Source organism: Bufo bufo, chromosome 3, assembly GCF_905171765.1.
Source record: "Bufo bufo chromosome 3, aBufBuf1.1, whole genome shotgun sequence".
Lineage (NCBI taxonomy): Eukaryota > Metazoa > Chordata > Amphibia > Anura > Bufonidae > Bufo > Bufo bufo.
In genome coordinates this window covers 100294153-100318327 of record NC_053391.1, presented here as the reverse complement: position 1 = coordinate 100318327, position 24175 = coordinate 100294153, and the positions used below count along the sequence as shown (strand labels likewise).

The 24175-nt window shown below is 45.2% G+C and overlaps 1 protein-coding gene across 1 annotated transcript in view; it reads right to left on the bottom strand.

Annotated features, from left to right (window-relative positions):
- NEK8 (NIMA related kinase 8) overlaps nt 1-21937 on the bottom strand; it is a 126783-nt gene extending 104846 nt beyond the window's left edge. Inside the window, exons 1-3 of the mRNA XM_040423403.1 lie at nt 21808-21937; nt 19167-19372; nt 3548-3780 (exon numbers count right to left, since the gene is read on the bottom strand). Of these exons, the coding sequence (XP_040279337.1) occupies nt 3548-3780; nt 19167-19372; nt 21808-21854 (486 nt within the window). The 5' untranslated portion in view covers nt 21855-21937. The remainder of the gene's footprint in view (nt 1-3547; nt 3781-19166; nt 19373-21807) is intronic.
- Nucleotides 21938-24175: the final 2238 nt, after the last annotated feature.

Sequence of the window (24175 nt, the reverse complement as noted above, 5' to 3'; positions counted from 1 at the left end):
CATTGGTCCCGGCAACCAGAGAGGCCGGCACTTTTTTCCTATAGTGTGCAAGCACGACCACTGCTGCTGGATTGCAGGGTGGTCGTAACCATGGATACGAGCAGTGTATAATGTGATGGAAAAATGAATCCAGCCAGCAAAGGAAGCAATATGGACAATCACAATACATTAGTAAGTGCCTTGTATTAGCTTTCTCTACATGATAAATGCCATTTGCTGCAGTGAGACAAGCCCTTTAACGAGATGTGACCAGGGCTTAATGTATTGTTCCCTGTTATCAGGAACTGGATGCTGGCAGTGGCGTTATTCAAGAAGATAAAATACGCTGCAAACAATTCACACCACAAATAACCCGCTACAGGCTCCAACAAAAATATATGTATTCAATCCCGCCCGGTTCCAGGTAGAATGGTCCCCCACTGCCTGATGATGGGTCATTGCTGACCTTTGGTATGGACGGCACTTCACCACTGCGGCCGGCAACTGCTGCAGACATGTTATATGCGAAACGTCATTGCACTGAGGAAGGTACGTCACCAACATGGGCACCGGCTGCCTACCACCGTCATATGGTGTGTATGACACATCACTGTGCTCAGGATGTCAATGTGAACCAGGATCAAGACAAGAAGAATATTACTATTTGTTAACTTTACCTGATTGGAAGCTGATGGAGGATATTTTTAGGCATCAGAATCCCCATTTAAAGCACTTATGGGGACATTTATCAAACTGGTGTAAAGTAGAACTGGCCGAGTTGCCATAGCAACCAATCAGATTCCACCTTTCATTTTCCAAAGGAGCTGTCAAAAATGAAAGGTGGAATCGGATTGGTTGCTAGGGGCAACTAAGCCAGTTCTACTTTACACCAGTTTGATAAATGACCCCATTAGTCTACCTGCAAACTCTAAAAAGACACGAAAAAAAAGGATTAGCTATTTCAAGGGGATGGCAAAAATGTGATGTTAACCCAGCCTTACATGCTGGCTGTCTACACTGTAGTGATAGTGTGGTGTAATTCTTCTCATGAAAGTGACTGGCAGAAAACGCAGGTAAACATTAAAGGGTTATTCCCATCTTGGACATTGGGGACATATTTCTAGGATATACCCACAATGTCCGATAAGTGCAGGTCCCACCTATCTTTAGAACGGAGCCCGCAAAGTCCTGGAGGGGCGCACCATGCGCACGCAGCCACCCTCCATTAATTCCTATGGGAGCACCGAAAATTGCCGAGCGGTGCCCTTGGCTATTTTCAGAACTCCCATTGAAATGAATGGCAAGAGCAGCCACCACTCCAGTCACATCTATGGAGCTTCTGGAAATTGCTGAGCCAGCGCTCAGCTATTTTCCGCGCTCCCATAGGAATGAATGGGGGGAGGCCGCGCATGCGGTGCTCCTATCTGGAACTTTGCAGGCTCCATTCTAAGTATAGGTGTGGACTCGCACCTATCACACATTGGGGCATATCCCAGTAATATGCCCCACTATCTAAGATGGCAATACCCTTTTAAAGAGAATGCAGCAATCGCACAAGTGCCGTGGCCCCTTCAAATAGCTGATTAGCAGGGATGTCAGGAGTCAGACCCCCAACAGATAGTGGATGACTATCAATTTCACAAAAATAGAATACCCCTTTAAGCCATCAGGTCGTATAAATGCATTATATAGTGTAAAAGAAGCGCATGAAAGCCATGTTACTCTGAAGGCATTTCCCGAGGTGAATATAATTCACCTGGCGCTGACCTGAGGAGGCGACATGGTGCCCACGATGTGCCCAGCATAGGTCCACTCAAGCACAGTACTTTCAGTCAGAGTGGGTAAATGTTGGACATGCATAGAGACATAGAGAAGAAAATAACCTTTGCAATCACAGTAAATTGTAATGCTTAAAGGGGTATTCCAGTTGTGACATGTTATCCTCTATCCACAGGACAGGGGACAAAGACTAGATCAGTGGGGGTCCTAACACTGGGCCCTCCATCAATTAGGCGAATGGGGACCCTGTACCCCTCAGGGTCCCCAGAAATGAACACATCGGCTGCCACTCCGCTCTATGAGAGTTCCAGAAACAGAGTGCAATCAGAGGCCCCCCCTGATATGAGCATCGGGCTATGGCTATTTTGTTTATATTATTACAGTGCTAAAGCCTGCCCATTAGTGCCGGTGATGTCACCGGGCTCATCGCTAGAAGCCTCTGCCTAGCTTTCCCCATGGAGAGCCCGGTACGTCACTGGATCCCCAAAAATTGCCTTTGCCCTGCGCGATTCAGTGGGGCTGGAGGGGTGAAGAGGAGGATATGTCCAGGTTCAGCTCTGGACCCAGACAACCCTTTTAACAGTTATCCCCTATTCTTAGAGGATAACTTGTCACATATAGAAAGCTCCTTTAATCTATATGTTATTGAAAAATAGCTTAGGCAGGGTTAGGGCTCTCTTTAAAGGGGTTGTGCACTAATTTCCAGACCTCCCAGACTGGCTGGACCTGCGTTAGCGATCATACTTACCTGATCCCCGGCGCTGGGTCCTGTCTCATTCACTCCCCGGCCACTGTTGATAGTCATGGGTCCCTTCATGTCAATTTCTGGTTTGACGCCACTGCAGCCAATCACTGGCCGCAGTGGTGATCTTCTCCCCTTGCGTCATGTGACCATTTGACTTACCAATGTATTGTGAAGAGGAAGCAGAACTCGCAAGAGCGCTGCTACCTCTTCAAACAGCTGATCAGCAGAAAAGTCTAGAATCGGACCCCCGCCGATCTGATACTGATGACCTATCCTGAAGATTTAAATTTAAAATGTAAATCTTTACATTTCTTAGTTTTTGGCTTATTTGTTGTATGTGTCACAGTAATGTTGTGTACCTAAAATGGTACAAACCCCCCAAAAATCAATTTAAAATCCAGGTTGTAAAACCACAAGGAACTGTATATTCACCTAAGCACTATTTCTGCTTAAGACACAGTAGATGAACACCGACTGAACCTCTCCAATTTCGTAAGGATCAGCTAACCAATTATTCCGTAAAGGCATGAAAAAGGATAAACTTTTAAACCCCCCCACTTGCTCAGACCTGCAAAGGCAAGCATACTTACCTGCTTCACAGAGCTGCCTCTCCATTCCTTCTCTCCCCGGCCCTGGCTGCATCGTTCAGCTCCCAGGATGTAAACTTCTGTTTTGACTCTGTTGCAGCCATTGGCTGGTTGCAGCGGTGACTTTCCCTCCTTGCATCACGTGACTATTTGACATGATGCAAGAGGAGCAAGTCACTGCTGCAGCTAGCAATTGGCTGCAGCAGCGTCAAAATGGAAGTTTACATCCTGAGAGAGCAGCAAAGCAGCTGAGGCCAGGGAAAGAAGGAGCGGGGATCCAGCACTGGGAAGCAGGTAAGTATGCTTCCCTTCCCATCTTTGCCCAAGAAGGGGGAGGTTGCTAAACTCTCTTAAAGTTGTACAATTCCTTTAGGCATGATGGACTTTGTCTACTATACTGAATATCTGCATTGCTAGTCTTCCTCTTCTTATAAGGTGCTATGTTTGTCACACTCACCGTGTAGGCTTTACTCTTACTACTGAGAATTTTTGAGATTCCAAAGTCGCCAACCTTTACAATCATCTGGTGTTTGTCCAGCAGGATGTTCTGTGTTTTCAAGTCTCGGTGGAGGATGAGTTTGTTATGCACATGATGCAGAGCAAGGAGGATTTGGACAAAGAAGTGTAGGATGGTATCTTCATCCAACAGAGAATTACAGCGCTTCTGGATGTATTCAGCTACCGTGCCACCTACAGGGAACAAGAAGAACCATACATAAAAAATATGCCGGAAATAGACCTTAGAACCATCAGGACCAGGTCATGACTACACTGTCCTACAAAAGTGGACCAGATACTTATATAGTCACATTGTAAACTAGAGCTACCAAGCAGCTTAGGTTGCATACAAGATGCCAAACAATGTATGCGATTTGTCTATGCCTTGCTGTTGCACAACTATGTTAAGTGTAGGGCTGCAGTAAAGGATTATTTCAGTAATCAAGTATTCTATCGATTATTTTTTAAGATTAATCGAGTAATCTAATAAGAAAAAATGAATTAATAGACTGTTTTCCTTTATAAAAACTCATCAGAACCCCTGACATCAGTCCCCAACACCCTTCGTTCCCCTCTGTGCGATCAGCCCAAGTGCATCAGTTCCCCCAGTGCCATAAGCTCCGTTCCCCCAGTGCCTTCAGCTGCACTGCCCCAGTGCCATCAGCCCCTCCATGCCATCCATTGCCATGTCCCCCACTCCCCTAGTGCCATCAGATCAGCCCCTCCATGTGCCATCAGATCAGCCCCTCCATGTCCCCCAGTGCCATCAGATCAGCCCCTCCATGTGCCATCAGATCAGCCTCTCCATGTCCCATAGTGCCATCAGATTAGCCCTTCCATGTCCCCTAGTGCCATCAGATCAGCCCCTCCATGTCCCCCAGTGCCATCAGATCAGCCCCTCCATGTCCCCCAGTGCCATCAGATCAGCCCCCTCCATGTCCTCCAGTGCCATCAGATCAGCCCCCTTCATGTCCCCCAGTGCCATCAGATCAGCCCCCTCCATGTCTCCCAGTGCCATCAGATCAGCCCCCTCCATGTCTCCCAGTGCCATCAGATCAGCCCCCTCCATGTCCCCCCACTGCCATAAGATTAGCCCCTCCATGTCATCCATTGCCGGCTGTCCCCCTTCAGTGCCATGTCCCCAGCGCCAGTGAAATAAAATACTTACCTTTCCTGTAGGAGCGCCGCTCCACAGCTCCTTCCTCTTCTTCTCCGCGCACTGCACTGGATCCTGACGTCACACAGCGTCGGGTCATAGTGCGCGCTTACGTGCACTATGACCTGACGATGTTTCAGGATCCAGTGCAGCGCGGTATGGGCCGGCGGGTGACCACGGAGGGGTAAGTAATAGCAAGCGCTTCACTCCCGCTCCATGGTCACATGACTCAAACGAATCCTCGATGCAAGAAATTAGCATTGATGATTTTTTTGTGTCGAATTACTCGATTCAATCGAGTAATTGTTTCAGCCCTAGTTAAGTGCAGATGTGACTGCAAGCCACAAGCAATTTAGTATTTGCAACATTAGATATCTTGAACATGGGATTGAAGGGGTTATCCTCTTATCCTATATTGATGATTTAGTCTCAGGATGGGTCATCAATATCAGATCGTCTATCAGATCGCCGATCAGTTGTTTACGAGAACGCAGCGCTCGTTCAAGCACTGTGTTCTCTTCACTGTTTACTTTGAAGGAAGGCTCTGTCCTATTCAAGTGAATAAGATGGGACCATCCCATAGAAGTGAATGGGACGGTGGCCCTGTAATTATACTGCTCACCGTTGCAATGTTGATGGCGAGCAGTTAAACAATGAAGAAAAAACAGCCCTTGTACAAGAGCCGCGTTCTCTCCATACAGCTGATCGGCAGGGGTGTCTGCAGTCGGCCCTCCGACGATCTGATATTGATGACCAATCCTGAGGGTAAAGTGTATAAATGGAGCAGCACAATAGTACCTCACTGATTCTTTAGGAATGCATCAGCCAATCCACGACCCCGGATCCACGGTGGTCACCACAACAGTGAAGAAATAAAGAATGGTGGCAGGATCTCCAATTCAGAACAGTTTAATCACATAGGGTCCATGAGACAGTACAAAAAAAGGTCAAGCAAGGTGCGACGTTTCGGCTACATGGTATCCTTTCTCAAGCTAAATATGAAGTGCTATTCAGGAGTATATAAAGTGTATTTACCACCTCCCTTAATACCAGTATAATACATAATTATAACATATAAACACCTACTTCTATATATTCACCAGTAGACTTACATTTTTCCCTACAGCACCAAGCAATTGGTTTGACATTGAACTTGATTTGCAGCGATTTTTTAGAAGATTAAAAGTTATTTTTTTCTACAGATACAATGAGTAATGTTACAACTAAAGGGGTTGTCCGAGTTATTTTTTTGTTCTTTCTATGTTCCTAACTAAGCAAATGTAACAGCTTTCCAATTAACTCACTTTATCTCCAGTGGCTGGTTTCTCAGATTTCACTGAGGGTCACATGACCTGTGATGTCAGCTTCTCTCCCTGCTCTGATAGAGTTCATTTACAAGCCTGTAAACTAAACTCACTGTGCTGGCCACGCCCCCCTTCACTGCTGTCTACTCTCTCCTAGGATTCCTAACCCCTTCAGTTGCACAGACTGGGTAGCTGCAGCAGTGACAATTCTGGGCACAGGAGCTGACAGACTAGAGAGAACATTGCACAAGAAGGTAGGGGGAAGGTCCTGTGTGTATTAGCAGTGTCATTATACAGTTCTACAATTACAAGTTGCTGTTGATTCTCCCAGCACTCAGGGCACCTCTTGTATCCACTCCCTTAGCAGTGTCATTATACAGCTGGGACTTGTAGTTCTACACATACAACATGCTGCTGAGTCTCCCAGCAGGCAGACATGTCACTCAGGGCAGCTCTTGTATTCACTCCCTTAGCAGTGCAGGGGGAGGGGCAGAGATTGTTTTTATTGCATGTAAACAAAGGGCCAGAAAAGAACCAGGGAAATTAGGAAATATATATATTTGTTTTGCATAAAACTTGCTTAGCTTAGTTATATATTGCTGCCCATCAGATTTTCAGTGCTATATATATTTTTTTCATAACTCGGACAACCCCTTTAAGGATAATGCAAGTGAGAATATGTTGTGTTTGAAAGATCTAGACCTTAAAAAAAAAGTTACTCTCCACCACATAACAATCATGTGACTGAGTCTTATACTGAAATAGTTACTAAACAGATCAGGACGTTAAGAGAGTCTAACTATGATTATTGTACACAGAATACCGTATGTCTAAACACGAGACAATGGCTTTAAGGCCTGGTTCACACTTGAGCGTATTTGATACGCGTGTTTTAGTCTGACGTTTTCGGGGCGTATTACAGCGCGTTTTTGGAAATAGTAAACGCGCGTCGTACCACATTGACCACAGAGGCGTCCAATGAAGTCTATGGGTGGAACGCGCGACAATACGCCCCAAAGAAGCTCCTGTACTAGGAATGCGCTGTAAAACGCTCAGGTGTGAACCAGGCCTAAAAGCACTTGAACAAAATAACAGTGAAACCCGCTGATAAGGGGGGAGCGGTAGTTATAATGGATACCCCAAAATATGTTGGTTAAATACGTAGGCAGTTGGCTGATGGAGATGTCTATGAAGTGCTGAATCGAGATCCAAAGAGTGATATAATGAATTGTATTCGTGTAATTATATCAATAAGGCTATCGATGATGGCATTATAGATAAGGACTTGGGGGAATATTTGAAGGTAGAGTACCCCATTACGCCCCTACTACATATACTCCTAAAATTCATAAGAGTTTGATCGACCTCCCTGGTAGAGGGCTGACGGTGTGGCGCTAGCCGACGCAGGGTTCTCTCCGAGTGGTGCACTGTTTGTCCTCCAGCTCTTGGAGGTTGTCCTCTGGAGGAATTATTTCCTCTTTGGGGACACCTTTTACCAACAGAAGCGGGGTACGGGTCTGGCTATGGGGTCCAATGTGGCCCCAACTTACGCTAACATCTACATGGCGGAGGTGGAGGACAAACTAGTGTACCGATCGCCATTCTTGAAGAGGATCCTATGCTGGTTGCGCTACATCGATGACTTCTTCCTGATTTGGTGTGGCACACTTGATGAGTTAGAAATTTTTTATCAACATCTGAATGAAGGAGTCCTGGGACTGCAATTTATAAAGATTACGTCAGAAAAAGAATTGCAGTTTTTGGATGTCAGGGTATATGTGGAGGATGGCTGCATTGGAACTGATTTATATCCGAAACCCACGGATTACTTAGGGTGAGGAGATAGTATCGGATGAGCAGAGATTTACTTTGACGGTAGGAGAAATGTGCAATAAATTTAAGAATAGAGGGTATCCACCGTAGATTGCTACAGAGATCTTTGGATAAGATACTTATAACAGAGAGGGAAACGACCCTACAAGTGAATTCCAAAATGAGTGAGACATGGAGGATTCAATTTGTTTCCACCTATGGAAGACACAGTGGTCAAATATCACGAATCTTAACCACTTAAGGACCACAGGTTTATACCCCCCTAGTGACCAGGCCCTTTTTTACAAATCGGCACTTCCCAACTTTAACGGCTTATTGCTCGGTCATGCAACTTGGCACCCAAATGAATTTTACCTCCTTTTCTTCTCACAAGTACAGCTTTCTTTTGGTGGTATTTGATTGCTGCTGAGATTTTTTCGTTTTTCTGATATTAATCAAAATAGACCGCAATTTTCTCAAAAAAAGTGTATTTTTAACTTTCTCTGGTTAAATTGTTCAAATATAATTACATTTCTATACAAGTTTGTGTCAGAATTTATTGTGCTACATGTCTTTGATAAAAAAAATCCAATAAGTGTATATTTATTGGTTTGCGCAAAAGTTATAGCGTTTACATTGTGAATTTCCGCATTTTGAAGCAGCTCTGACTTTCTGAGCACCTGTCATGTTTCTTGAGGTGCTAGAATGCCAGGATAGTATAAATACCCCCCAAATGACCCCATTTTAGAAAGAAGACACCCCAAAGTATTCGCGGAAGGGCATGATGAGTTTATGTATGATTTAATTTTTTTTCACAAGTTAGCGGAAAATGACACTTTCTGAGGAAAAAAAATAATAATAAAGTTTCCATTTCTGCTAACTTCTGGCAAAAAAAATAAAAACTCTCCCACGGACTCACTATGCCCCTCAGCGAATACCTTGGGGTGTCTACTCACCGAAATGGGGTCATTTGTGGGGTGTGTTTGCTGTTCTGCCATTTTGGACGGGGCTAAATTGTGAGCAAGCCTAAAGGTACTCGTTGGACTTTCGGCCCCTTTACGCACCTAGGCTGCAAAAAAGTGTCACACATGTGGCATCGCCGTACTCAGGAGAAGTAGGGCAATGTGTTTTGGGGTGTATTTTTACATATTCCCATGCTGGGTGAGAGAAATATCTCTGTAAATTGACAACTTTGTATAAAAAAATTAAAAAGGTTGTCATTTAGAGAGCTATCTCTCACACCCAGCATGGGTATATGTAAAAATACACCCCAAAACACATTGCCCTACTTCTTGTGAGTACGGCGATACCACATGTGTGACACATTTTTGCAGCCTAGGTGCGCAAAGGGGCCCAAATTCCAATGAGTACCTTTAGGATTTCACAGTGCATTTTTACGCATTTGGATTCCAAACTACTTCTCATGCTTTAGGGCCCCTAAAATGCCAGGGCAGTATAAATACCCCACAAGTGACCCCATTTTGGAAAGAAGACACCCCAAGGTATTCCGTGAGGGGCATGGCGAGTTCCTAGAAGATTTTATTTTTTTTGGCACAAGTTAGCGGAAATTGATTATTTTTTTTTTTTCTTACAAAGTCTCATATTCCACTAACTTGTGACAAAAAATAAAATTTTACATGAACTCACCATACCAATCACGGAATACTTTGGGGTGTCTTCTTTCTAAAATGGGGTCATTTGTGGGGTATTTATACTGCCCTGGCATTTTAGGGGCCCTAAAGCGTGAGAAGTAGTTTGGAATCCAAATGCGTAAAAATGCCCTGTGAAATCCTAAAGGCAAAAAATCTGGATGGGGCGGCTCACCCTGCTTTAGGATTAATACGGTGCACCTACTGCAATTGATGCACCAAAATCAAGAAGAGAAAATTTGTAATAGAAATGTAGGAGGGCACTCAGCAAATGGAGTCACATAAAAATCCTAAAGGTACTCATTGGAATTTGGGCCCCTTTGCGCACCTAGGCTGCAAAAAAGTGTCACACATGTGGTATCGCCGTACTCAGAAGAAGTAGGGCAATGTGTTTTGGGGTGTATTTTTACATTCCAAAGAGCACCTTTAGGATTTCACCAGCCATTTTTTACAGATTTTGATTTCAAACTACTTACCACACATTAGGGCCCCTAGAATGCCAGGGCAGTATAAATACCCCACATGTGACCCCATTTTGGAAAGAAGACACCCCAAGGTATTCCGTGAGGGGCATGGCGAGTTCATAGAAGATTTTTTTTTTTTTGGCACAAGTTAGCGGGAAATTTATTTTATTTTTATTTTTTTTTCTCACAAAGTCTCCTTTTCCGCTAACTTGTGACAAAAAGTTCAATCTTTCATGGACTCAATAAGCCCCTCAGCGAATACCTTGGGGTTTCTTCTTTCCAAAATGGGGTCATTTGTGGGGTGTTTGTACTGCCCTGGCATTTGAGGGTCTCCGCAATCATTACATGTATGGCCAGCATTAGGAGTTTCTGCTATTCTCCTTAGGCCTCACGCACACGACCGTTGTTTGGGTCCGCATCCGAGCCGCCGTTTTGGCGGCTCGGATGCAGACCCATTCATTTCAATGGGGCCGCAAAAGATGCGGACAGCACTCCGTGTGCTGTCCGCATCCGTGTCTCCGTTCCGCGCCCCGCTAAAAAAATATAACATGTCCTATTCTTGTTCGCGCTTTGCGGACAAGAATAGGCATTTATTTTGCCGGCGCCCGTTCCGTTTCGCAAATTGCGGAAGTCAACACGGGCGCCTTCTGTTTTTTGCGGATCCGCGGTTTGCGGACCGCAAAAACGCATGGTCGTGTGCATGAGGCCTTATATTGAGCATACGGGTATCGAGATTTTTTTTTCCGTTCAGCCTCTGGGCTGAAAGAAAAAATGAATGGCACAGATTTCTTCATTCGCATCGATCAATGTGGAAGAAAAAATCTCTGCCAAAAAATGTGCAAAAAAAAAAAAAAAAGCTGCGATCGCTAATAAAAGATCCAAAAAGCTCAAAAGTGATTTTTATAGCGCCGCAGCGATTTTACGGTGTTTTTGCAGTGATCAGAAAAAAATTTAATTGTGTCACTGCGGTGGGGCGGACTGAACGCAAGTGTGCGCACAAGATCAGGCCTGATCGGGCGAACACTGCGTTTTTTGTAGAGCCTAAGGCGACCCTAATGTACCGATATAGATCTGATTGCGATCAGTCTTGATCACTTACAGATACTATATAGTACTAGTGCTGATTAGCGACAGCGATGACGCTAATCAGTGACTGTGGTGCGGTGGGCTGGGCGCTAACTACCTAACAAGTAGCTAACTAACTGGCGGTGATAAGGGACCCTTAGGCCCCATTCACACGTCCGCAATTCTGTTCCGCATTTTGCGGAACGGAATTGCAGACCCATTCATTTCTATGGGAACAGACTTTGTCCCGCTCGGATCCGGAATTGCGGATCTGCACTTCCGGGTCCGCACTTCCGTTCCGCAAAAATATAGAAAATGTCCTATTCTTGTCCGCAATTGCGGACAAGAAAAGGCATTTTCTATATAGTTCTGACAATGTGCGGATCCGCAAAATGCGGAAAGCACATTGCCGGTGTCCGTGTTTTGCGGATCCGCAAAACACATACGGACGTCTGAATGGAGCCTTACAGGGGGTTGATCAATGACAGGGGGGTGATCAGGGAGTCTATATGGGGTGATCAGGGGTTAATAAGGGGTTAATAAGTGACAGGGGGGGTGTGTGTAGTGTAGTGTGGTGCTACTTACAGAGCTGCCTGTGTCCTCTGGTGGTCGATCCAAGCAAAAGGGACCACCAGAGGACCAGGTAGCAGGTATATCAGACGCTGTTAACAAAACAGCGTCTAATATACCTTTCTGATGTTCAAAAAATCGCATCTACAGCCTGCCAGCGAATGATCGCTGCTGGCAGGCTGTAGATCAACTTGTTTACTTCGCGATCCTGTGAACGCGCGCTCACAGGAAATCTCGGCTCACGCAAGATGACGCCAGTAGGCGTCGCTGAGCCTGAGACTGCCGCCGCCCGGACGCCTATCGGCGTTACGTGTGCGGCAAGTGGTTAAAGAAGGAGTGGCACATTTTACAAAAAGGTTTACCCTCAGTGAAAGAATTTCAAGTACAGCCTATTATGGCATATAAAAGACAAACTAATCTACGTGACAGACTGGTTAAAACAGATGTAGGTAGTGCACAAGTGGATAGATAGCGGCATTTAGCTCCACGTAAATTGGGTAATTTTCCATGTCTAGGATGCTGCAACTGTGGTAATATGATTAAAGGTGATACGTTTGTACATCCCTATACGGGACAAGTTTATAAGATCAGAGGCCACTACACATGCAGATCACGTGATGTGGTCTACATGATCCAATGCCCTTGTAGTCTAGTTTATGTTGGTGAAACGACTATGGAGATCAGCGAGAGAGAATAAATAAACATAAAAGTGCAATCAGAAAGAGGGTGTTGGATAAATCAGTTGCCAAACATTTTGTGGAGAGTGGACATTTGATTAATCAGTTGAGATTTCACGTGATTGATTCTGTAGGGATATTGAGGAGAGGGGGTGACAGGGAATGGGATAGCGGAAAACCTCCAAGTTTGGAGCTCCACAACTTGCCTGGGAGGGGCTAAGCTCTGTTCACTTGAATGGAGCTTACCCCACCCAGGCCAGTTGATACTAGTCGTGACGTCACTGGGCCGGCGGTAAACAGTAAGAAGGCCGCAGCGCCACTACCTTCTCAAACAGCTGATCGGCGGGGGTAGATCATCAGTTTAAACAAAGTGCAGGACCCCTTTAAAGGTAGGCGGACAATGTCATAGAGCAGCAGGAAATGCTAGCAGAATGCTTGGGTGTATAGGGAGAGGCATTACTAGTAGAAAGAGGGAGGTGCTCATACCGCTCTACAGAGCACTAGTAATACCTCATTTGGAGTATTGTGCTCAGTACTGGAGACCATATCTCCAGAAGGATATCGATACTTTAGAGAGATCAGAGAAGAGCTACTAAACTGGTTCATGGATTGCAGGATAAAACTTACCAGGAAAGATTTAAGAACCTTAACATGTATAGCTTGGAAGAAAGACGAGACAGAGGGGATATGATAGAAACTTTCAAATACATAAAGGGAATCAACAAGGTAAAAGAGGAAAGAATATTTAAAAGAAGAAAAACTGCTACAAGAGGACATAGTTTTAAATTAGAGGGGAAAAGGTTTAAAAGTAATATCGGGAAGTATTACTTTACTGAGAGAGTAGTGGATGCATGGAACAGCCTTCCTGCAGAAGTGGTAGCCGCAAATACAGTGAAGGAGTTTAAGCATGCATGGGATAGGCATAAGGCCATCCTTCATATAAGATAGGGCCAGGGGCTATCCATAGTATTCAGTATATTGGGCAGACTAGATGGGCCGAATGGTTAGTATCTGCCGACACATTCTATGTTTCTATGTATGACAAATGGACACACGGATCCGTTCTTGCAATGCATTTGTGAGACGGATCCGCATCCAGATCCGTCTACAAATGCTGTCCGTTTGCATGCAGATTGCCTGATGCGGCAGGCAATTACGGCGACGGAACTGCTTGCCGGATCACTCTGCTGCAAGTGTGAAAGTACCCTAAGAGGTGATCTTACTTACACGTATATAGTGCATCCATGTGTGACCAATACAAAAGAACTGGCACGTGATTTATTCATTCCAAAGACTTTACAAAGGACCAGGACATATTCATTACGTGGGGCGGAAAGATGATTTTGACATCAATGCAGGAAAGGATTTTTTACAGTTAGAGCAGTCAGACTATGGAATGTCCTACCGCAAGAGGAAGTCATGGCAGATACTATGTCAGCAATTAGAAAAGGGTGAGACGCTTATCTAATAGCAAACAGCATTGAGGGTTATAATTAAGCTAATTATTAATGTCATATGATTCATCTGAGAAAGGCTGGACTTGATGGATCTGTGTGTTTTTTCAACCTAGGCAACTGTATACACAAAAATAAAACACTGACCCATTTACAAGAAAGTCACTTATGATTTCCGACCAAAAATTTAGCACATTTTTATTTTCCATGATCGTGGTTCATTCACTTTGCATATAGAAAACATGTCACAACACAACCTTCTGTAGCCATAACCTAAAACACTCCTTTCCTGTACTTTCTTTTTTATTTTGCACCATTTATATTGCATAAAGTACTTTTTTTATGTTCTTATAGTTCTATCATTTCTCGCTATAGCTGGCAACATTTTTAACAAATCCCTGGCATAGCCGCCCTTCTCTCGCCTTCAACATTAAATGCTCCTAGTCAGCAATGCTCAGGACATCATGCAAAATTCATACAAGACAGCTACAGTGAGGAACAGAAGTATTTGAACACCCTGCGATTTTGCAAGTTCTCCCACTTAGAAATCATGGAGGGGTCTGAAATTCACATTGTAGGTGCATTCCCCCTCAGAGACAGAATAAAAAAAAGAAATTCAGGAAATCACATTGTATGATTTTTAAAGAATTTATTTGTCTTGCACTGCTGAACATAAGTATTTGAACACCTGAGAAAATCTGTGTTAATATTTGGTGCAGAAGCCTTTGTTTGCAATTACAGAGGTCAAACGTTTCCTGTAGTTCTTGACCAGGTTTGCACACACTGCAACTGGGATTTTGGCCCACTCCTCCACACAGATCTCCTCTAGATCTGTCAGGTTTCGGGGCTGTCGCTGAGCAACACAGAGTTTCAGCTCCCTCCAAAGATGTTCTATTGGATTTAGGTCTAGAGACTGGCTAGGCCACTCCAGAACCTTGTTATGCTTCTTACGGAGCCACTCCTTGGTTATCCTGGCTGTGTGATTCGGGTCATTGTCATGTTGGAAGACCCAGCCACGACCCATCTTCAATGCTCTGACTGAGGGAAGGAGGTTGTTGCTAAAAATCTCACAATAAATGGCCCCATTCATCCTCTCCCTAATACAGTGCAGTCGTCCTGTCCTCTTCGCAGAAAAGCACCCCCAAAGCATGATGTTACCACCCCCATGATTCGCAGTAAGGATGGAACTCATCCTTCCTTTTCCTCCAAACACGACGAGTGAAGTTTAGACCAAAAAGCTCATCTGACCACATGACTTTCTCCCATGCCTCCTCTGGATCATAAAGATGGTCATTGGCAAACTTCAGACGGGCCTGGACATGTGATGACTTGAGTAGGGGAACCTTCCGTGCAATGCATGATTTGAAACCATGACGGCGTAGTGTTCTACCGACAGTTACCTTTGAAACTGTGGTCCCAGCTCTCTTCGTCATTGACCAGCTCCTCCCTTGTAGTTCTGGGCTGATTCCTCACCTTTCTTATCATCAGTGATACCCCACGAGGTGAGATCTTGCATGGAGACCTAGTCCGAGGGAGACTGACAGTCGTCTTTAGCCTCTTCCATTTTCTATTCTCTACAATTGCTCCAACAGTTGATCTATTTTCACCAAGCTGCTTGGCAATTGCCCTGTAGCCCTTTCCAGCCTTGTGGAGGTCCACAATTTTATCTCTGGTGTCTTTTGACAGCTCTTTGGTCTTGCCCATGGTAGTAGTTGGTGTCTGACTGACTGTTGGGAGGACAGGGGTCTTTAAAGAGCTCAGACAGGTGCTACTAAGTTAGATTAATGAGTGGAGTAGAGGTGGACTTTTTAAAGGCACAGTAACAGGTCTTTGAGAGCAAGAATTCTTGCTGTTTCTCAGGTGTTCAAATACTTATGTTCAGCAGTGCAAGACAAATAAATTCTTTAAAAATCATACAAGATTTCCTGAATTTCTTTTTTTAATTCTGTCTCTCAGATTGGGAATGCACCTACAATGTGAATTTCAGACCCCTCCATGATTTCTAAGTGGGAGAACTTGCAAAATCGCAGGGTGTCCGAATACTTCTGTTCCTCACTGTATATCTACATAGTCTCCCATAAATGTGCATGCTTGACGGGTAATAGCCAAATGCTCTGTGCCTGCTCTTCTGTCCCCGCTCGCAGGCATGGGTGCCAGGTCCCTCACCTTTTCCTGTAGCTGCACTCCTGTCTTGCATGCTGGCACGGGATACCAGCTTCATTGCAATAATTTTCGTTAACTTGTGCACTGGCAATGCATGGCAAAGTAGTAATAATCTTCACTATGAGGCAGATTTATCAAACTAGTGTAAAGGAAAATGGGCTTAGTTTCCCATAGAATTCAATCAGATTCCACCTTTCATTTTTCAAAGGAGCTTTGAAAAATAAAAGGTGGAATCTGATTGGTTGCTATGAGCAATTAAGTTAGTTTTCTTTTACACCAGCATTGATAAATCTCCACCCCCCCCCCACCATGTTAAAAACCTGCTAAACGTTTGACTATACAATTCTGAAACTCTCATATGTATTAAAACTGGAGGACATGGTAATTATAACCCAGTTTATATAAGATACTAGGCTTTTACTGGTTACAGGAAGGACATCACTTACACAGAGCTGTCATTATGAGAAAAGATGAAGCCACATTCCAGTAATTACTGCGGCATCTCTCCTCCGATACAATGACCTTCCTTATGTCAACAATCTGAGTCATTCTGGTTTCTGACCTGGAGTTACATAAGCCACTAGTTTCGGTCCTTTTATCAGATTGCAATGTAATAACCAGACAAAATAGAAAGAAGCATGATGGTGTCTGCTTGCAGAAAACTTGTGAAAGGGTTAAATGAAGCATTAAAACCGCTTCCGTGGAACCTAAAGGAGCCAGGATACAAAATACGACTAGTCCCCCTCCTTTAGGGCTCATGCACACGGCCGTCGTTTCAGTCCGCACCCGTTCCGCATTTTTAGCGGATTCATTTCATTTCTGCTGGAGTAAAAAAAAAAAAAAACATTGGCGGCATGCACTCGGCCGTCATCCATTTTGCGGATCGGCGATTTGCGGACTACAAAACACTTACATGAGCCATTTAATTTGCTTTCCCATTATAACGTATTCACACATGGTGGATTTCTTGCACAAATGTCTACAACAGAAAATTAGTTCTAAACTTTTGAAACAAATCTACCATGTGTGAATACACCCTTCTATAAGAGAGGACACCAGGACTCGGGTGCAGCTGCATCCACTGCACCCCTAATGTCTAGACCATTAAAGAAAATGTTCCTCTTTTAACCTTGTCATTTTTGGGTCCACCTTGAGTGTTAATTTCTTAATATAATTTTATTTTAGTCCGAGCTCAAAATTTCCCACATAGACATAAAAGGAACTATTCACCAGGTTTATGCGGCCCTATCTGAGTATCTGCCGTACTTTTCTTAGAATCGCGTTCCTCTGATGCAGGACAATCTGAGGCTGTATTCCTCACAATGCTATGTGCATGCTTTGTAGTCCTTGACGTTCATGAGATGCTCGCTCCCTTTAGCCCACCTGTAGCTGGCTGACATATTACTCCCTATACACAGTACAGGGAGAAACTGTCATGCCGTGATCAAGTGTGATCACTTGTGCGTTCACTTGTGTTGCGTGAAAATCGCAGCATGCTCTATATTGTGCGTTTTCCACGCAACGCAGGCCCCATAGAAGTGAATGGGGCTGAGTGAAAATCGCAAGCATCCGCAAGCAAGTGCGGATAGGTGCGATTTTCACGCACGGTTGCTAGGAGACGATTGGGATGGAGACCCGATCATTATTATTTTCCCTTATAACATGGTTATAAGGGAAAATATAGTACAATAGCGCTGGAGGGGTTAAAAAATAAATAAATAATAATTTAACTCACCTTAATCCACTTGATCGCGCAGCCCGGCTTCTCTTCTGTCTTCTTCTTTGCTGTGTGCAGGAAAAAGACCTGTGGTGACGTCACTCCGGTCATCACATGATCCATCACCATGGTAAAAGATCATGTGACGGACCATGTGATGACCGGAGTGACTTCACCACAGGTCCTTTTCCTGCACACAGCAAAGAAGAAGACAGAAGAGAAGCCAGGCTGCGCGATCAAGTGGATTAAGGTGAGTTAAATTATTTATTTATTTTTTAACCCCTTCAGCCCTATTGTACTATGCATTCTGTATTCAGAATGCTATTATTTTCCCTTATAACCATGTTATAAGGGAAAATAATACAATCTACAGAACACCGATCCCAAGGCCGAACTTCTGTGAAGAAGTTCGGGTCTGGGTACCAAACATGCCGATTTTTCTCACGCGCGTGCAAAACGCATTACAATGTTTTGCACTCGCGCTGAAAAATCGCGCATGTTCCCGCAACGCACCCGCACCTTTTCCCGCAACGCCCGTGTGAAAGAGGCCTAAGTGTGCATGATGGAAGCTGTCGTTTCACGGCAACTAGAGTACCGAAGGTTTTAGATTCCTGGTCTACATAGTAGAGATGAGAATTAATTCATATGAATTGATTTATTCATCAATAGGGGGGGGGAGTTTACCTGCAATGGGTGATCCCCGAAGCTCCCCCTTGCCACTTGACTGACAGGGCCAGACATCTCTCCTGGCTCTATGTCCGGATCAGCAACTGTTTATATACTCTGTGATGGCCAAGCTACGGCACCCCAGCTGTGCTAAAACTACAACTCCCAAGAGGCACACTTGCTTGGCTGTTCTCAACACTCCATAGAAATGAATGGAGCATGCTGGGAGTCATAGTTTCACCACAGCTGGGGTGCCGGAGGCTAGCCATCACTACCCTAGCTGGAAGTATAGCAGCACATGCACAGTGCGCTGGTGGACCTACTTAGGGCAGCAGCGCAGTCGTGAGATTATCAGAGCTGGGGCGAGATGTCTAACCCTGTCAATCAAGTGGTGGGGGGAGCTCTGTCAGCAGAGGGGAGAGCCACCCGCAGGAGAAGAACTCTTTTTGACGAGTAATTCAATTTGCACAAATTGATTCACTTAACACTAGTGTCAAGCGAACTTGTGTTTAGAGTTCGGCGTACAAGGTTCGGGTTAATTAAGAATTATTTAAGAGTTCCTTATAACTTATGGTCCGTGGTAGCGGAATCCATAACGGAATTGAAACACAAGTTCGCTCAATCCTCCTTATCACTACTAGAAAGCATTTGTAGAATCATTTTTTTGCACCATTTCAAGGCTTCTGAATGTCATCTGCTGCCTTGGTTCTCCATCCGTGGTACAAACATGATAAACTACAGCAGGTATAGGAAATGTCCTCTGCCCATTCCTCAATACTGCAAACTCTTACAAGCCACACAACTGGCTCCATCTCTAGGGGTTGTTCAGCAATACCTGTAGAACAGTACTACTGTTACTACTGAGGCGCTGTGGTACTCACCTGGAGCATACTCCATGGCAATCATAAGGGCCTTGTCTTCCAGAAAATTCTCATAGTATTCAATGATGTTCGGGTGATTCAACAGTTTTAGTACTTGACATTCATTTTGTGCTGCAAGGCGCTCATCTTTAGTCATCTGCTCCACGGGGACTTGCTTGATGATCACTAATTTTTGGTCTGCCTTTCTCAGGCACAGGTGAACGATCCTGTGGACAGACAAGAACACGTCACGTACAAATGCTCATTCACACATAATATAGGGGGGCTGGCCTGATTCAACAGGAATGGCATAAACCGAAGATGGAGTCATTTTAGGCTGCCTACACCTGCGCCAGATTTATCACGGGGGGCGCAGGCTGGATAATAAATCTGGCCCATAGCTAGAGACACTCCTCTGACTGTACACCAACTATTGGGTGGGGTTTTTTCAGAAAAAAATTTACGCCAGAATTGTGGCGTAAAAATCTTAGGCCACGCCCATTTCAACAAAGATCCGCCCCCTTTTCAAGCAAAAAAAATTAGAAGAACTCTAGATGCACCAATTTGGGCCACTTTTTAGGCAGATTCTAGGTGCAGACACATTAATAAATCTGGGCAATTGAGTGAAAATAATGATAAACGTATTCCGGGAGATTCATCGCATCTAATGTAACGGATTAGGCTACTTTCACACTAGCGTTCGGGGCTCCGCTTGTGAGTTCCGTTTGAAGGCTCTCACAAGCGGCCCCGAACGGATCCGTCCAGCCCTAATGCATTCTGAGTGGACGCGGATCCGCTGAGAATGCATCAGTCTGGCAGCGTTCAGCCTCCGCTCCGCTCAGCAAGCGGACACCTGAACGCAGCTTGCAGCGTTCGGGTGTCCGCCTGGCCATGCGGAGGCAAACGGATCCGTCCAGACTTACAATGTAAGTCAATGGGGACGGATCCGTTTGAATTTGACACTGTATGGCTCAATTTTCAAACGGATCCGTCCCCCATTGACTTTCAATGTAAAGTCTGGACAGATCCGTCTGAAGCTACTTTCACACTTAGAATTTTTTCTAAAGTATAATGCAGACGGATCCGTTCTGAACGGATCCCAAGTCTGCATTATATGAGCGGATCCGTCTGTGCAGACATCAGACGGACCCGCTCTGAACGGTAGTGTGAAAGTAGCCTTAGTGGAGTAGTTGTCCATAACAACGAGTCCTATTTCATCAATCATTTACCAGAAGCTCTGTGGGAAATGAAAGCATCCACCTGAACAGTTACAAAGAGATTTATCAAAATTGGCTTAGTTGCCCAATCATATTCCACCTTTCGTTTTTCAAAGCTCCTTTTGAAAATGAAAGGTGGAATCTGCCTCCTACTGATACTTTTAAACATCTCCTCATCAAGAAGATATATTAAGATAGAAAAGAATAAAAGTTACGTTTTAATTCTACTAGCAGGACTATATGTAAATAAAATATGAGCCATAGAATGCCTATCCACATTAGGGGTCATATTAATCTGATTTCATAAGAACATGGGACAACACAGATGCCTTCAGCTGCCAAGTGCACATGTAACAGGTCAGCCAGCGTCATAGGCACAAAACTGCTGACAGATGCCCTTTAAAGTGATGACACAGAGCTAGTATATGTCATCTCTTTATGTTGGGTGGCGGCTCAAACCCAACCCCTGGGATTCCTACTGATCCTGAGAATGAAGGGTATGTGTGCTGTCTGCCTTTCAAAATGTATCTAAACATGCCATGTGTTTCAAGTGTCCCCGGCTTCAGTGGTGCTCTGCACCGAGAGCATCCCGCCAGAGGATTGCCCCAAGCCAGGGCAAACACTCACTGCTGCACTGCGTATGCGCCGAGATTACAACACAACGGCGCATGAGTGAGATCTCGGGAAAGCTGCTGCTAACATTTCCTGTCAACAGGGGCGGACTGGCCATAAACCTTACAGGGAGATTTCCCGGTGGTCCGATGCCCAGGGGGCTGCCTGTGCCCTCCTCACGGTCAGCCAGTGGAAGTTTTTGGGGTTGTATTTTGTGATGGACTGTGGTATTTGGCTCTGTTGGGGCGGTATAATGTGCCACAATATGGTATTGCTGGCCCTGCCTTCCATCAATTTGGACCCAACTACAAAACAGGGCCACTTTTAGTATTTTTTCCAGGGCCACTTTAAATTTCCAGTCCGCCCCTGCCTGTCAAGACGGAGGGGACAGGATCTGGGTGCAGCAAACTTGACTTCTCAACGTCTCCACCTCCTTGACCTCCAGTCCTCTGCAGATGGCGCGAGCTGTGATTTTTGGCAAAATGAGGTATCTGTTTGGACAGTAAAGGACAGTTCTGGACACCTGAAGAGCAAAACAGCCCTGTACTGCTGGTGGTGGTGGTCAGGTACTGGGATGTGTCTCCACTACTTTACTAAAACATAGGAGACCCTGGAAGCTCAGAGGGTCATCTCTTCTGTGTGCTAGATGGAGACCCCATACTAGTGACCTGCCTCTGAATATGGAGGTCGTAGTGGGACATGAGCATAGAATGGACACCCCCTCCACTTCGGGTCACACCCCAGCAGGCTGCGCTTGTCATATGAGCCTCAGCACCACGCCAGTATTACAAGCACAGATCATCCTAATCCCTTCTACATCCCATAAATCTCACCCGAAGGCTCCTCTGCCGACCACCCGGATTTTCTGGTATTTCTCCATCTTGAAGCCCCCCGGCACAAACGCCCCACCGTCTCCATGGTAACACTTCCGGGATCCCGTACGGAAGCTTGGGGGGGGACAAAGTTTAGAAGCGGCAACGCGATTGTCTAGCAGTGGATGGAATGTTGAGGAGAATTTGTGCGGCTGCGCAGTGCTGTGTGAGGGAAGAGCCTGAATGCACAGAATGCTTAGGGTATATTAAGGGAGGAATTCACACTGTACATGAACTGCCCCCTCTCACTACAGCTGTGTTGTCCCATATTCAAACTTATCGGCCCCTCCAGCTCACTCCAAACCTATTCTTTGTTCAATCTCCAACATTTTTTGCTCACTTCAGCAGGTGGCATTTAAAATGTAGAGAAAGTTAATACAAGGCATACTTCACTGTTGCATTTGTGGTGAAAGAGAAGTGCGTGTATTTTTTTCCTTTTTGTACTGAAATAGGACACTGAACGCTTTTACCGCAAATAACTGCAACAGTGAACTGCGTATATATTTTTCTTGTAGTACAGAAATACGTTACTAAACACTTTCACCACATATAGCTGCAGAAGTGGCTTATTTCCGTACAAAAAGGAAAAATATACGCATTTCCCTTCTGCAGTTATATGTGGTGAAAGCGTTCAGTGTCCTATTTCAGTACAAATAGGAAAAAAATACACGCACTTCACTGTTGCATTTATTTGTGGGGAAAGAGTTTAGTGGCCCATTTCAGTACAAAACAAAAAATATATACGCATTTCACTTTTGCAGTTAATATTATTTCAATAGAAAAACTAAATATATTCAGCGTTCACTTTTGCAGTTATATGTGGTAAAACCTTTAGTGACGTATTTCGGTCGAAAAACTAATTTTATTCAGCGTTCAGCGCTGCGGTTGTATGCGGTAAAATCTCCATGATGTCTCCATGATAAATCTGCAACGTGGGGACCCTGTGTGGCTTTTACACACTTTCAAAATAATCCTTCAGTGGGGCGAATAGATGCCTGATGACCCGAACGCTCAATGACCTTCCTAGGAGCTGCTTTCGGGAGCAGCGGTTCATTTCTGAGACGTCCGAATAGTGCGGGGGGAATCCGAAGACACTCCCCATCTCAGTGCACCACAGGATATCCTCCTTCCCATCCATGATGACTGGGAACTCATTAGGTTTTCCCTGACGAAGAGACCAGGGGCTGGCAGTTATGGTTTCAGTCTTGATGAACTTCACGACTCTTCCGGGCTCCAAGCTATCTTGAAACTTTGTCTTCTCATTGTCTGTAGCTACTAAAGGCCTGTTCATGCCCAGCAGGTTCCCCCCAGAAGTATCTGGCTTGATGAGCTGCCGATACCGCACTTGCATCAATCTTGACAGGATTCGTCTCCAGGTGGAGAGAAATAGTTTTTTGGAACGCTTTCTCCATCGCAACCACATAGTCGAATAAACAGGATTCTCTCCTGTCTTAGGGAACACTTAATTTTTATTATTAAATTTATCAAATATTTATTATTAAATTGAACCAAAACTTGATTAAAATTATAAGAAAGTAACTAAATTCCGCAATCTCTCGTCGTTGTGCCACTCTGTGGCCTCCTCATGCTGCTACCACCTCCGCAATCTCTCGTCGTCATGCCACTCTGTGGCTTCCTCGTGCTGCTGCCACCTCCACACTATGTCACCTTGCCACTCTGTGGCCCCCTGATGGTGCTGCCATCTCCACACAATGTCACCTTACCACTCTGTGGTTCTCCTGATGCTGCCACCACCTCCACACCCGGTCATTGTGCCACCCTGTGGCCTCCTCCTGATGCTGCTGCCACCTCCACACTCTGTCATTGTGCCACTCTGTGGCCTCCTACTGATGCTTCTGCTGCCGCCACCTCCGCACTCTGTCACTGTGCCACTCGGTGGCCTTCTCCTGATGCTGCTACTGCTGCTGCCGCCACCTCCAAACTGTCATTGTGCCACTCGGTGGCTTCCTCATACTGCTGCCACCTCCACACTCTGTCATTGTGCCACTGTGTGGCCTCCTCCTGATGCTGCTGATGCCACCACCTCCACACTCTGTCATTGTGCCACTCGGTGGCCTTCTCTTGGTGCTGCCGCCACCTCCCGACTCTGTCATTGTGCCACTCGGTGGCTTCCTCATACTGCTGCCAACTCCAGACTCTGTCATTGTGCCACTCGGTGGCCTCCTCATACTGCTGCCACCTCCACACTCTGTCATTGTGCCACTCTGTGGCCTCCTCCTCATGCTGCTGATGCCACCACCTCCACACTCTGTCATTGTGCCACTCGGTGGCCTTCTCTTAGTGCTGCCGCCACCTCCCGACTCTGTCA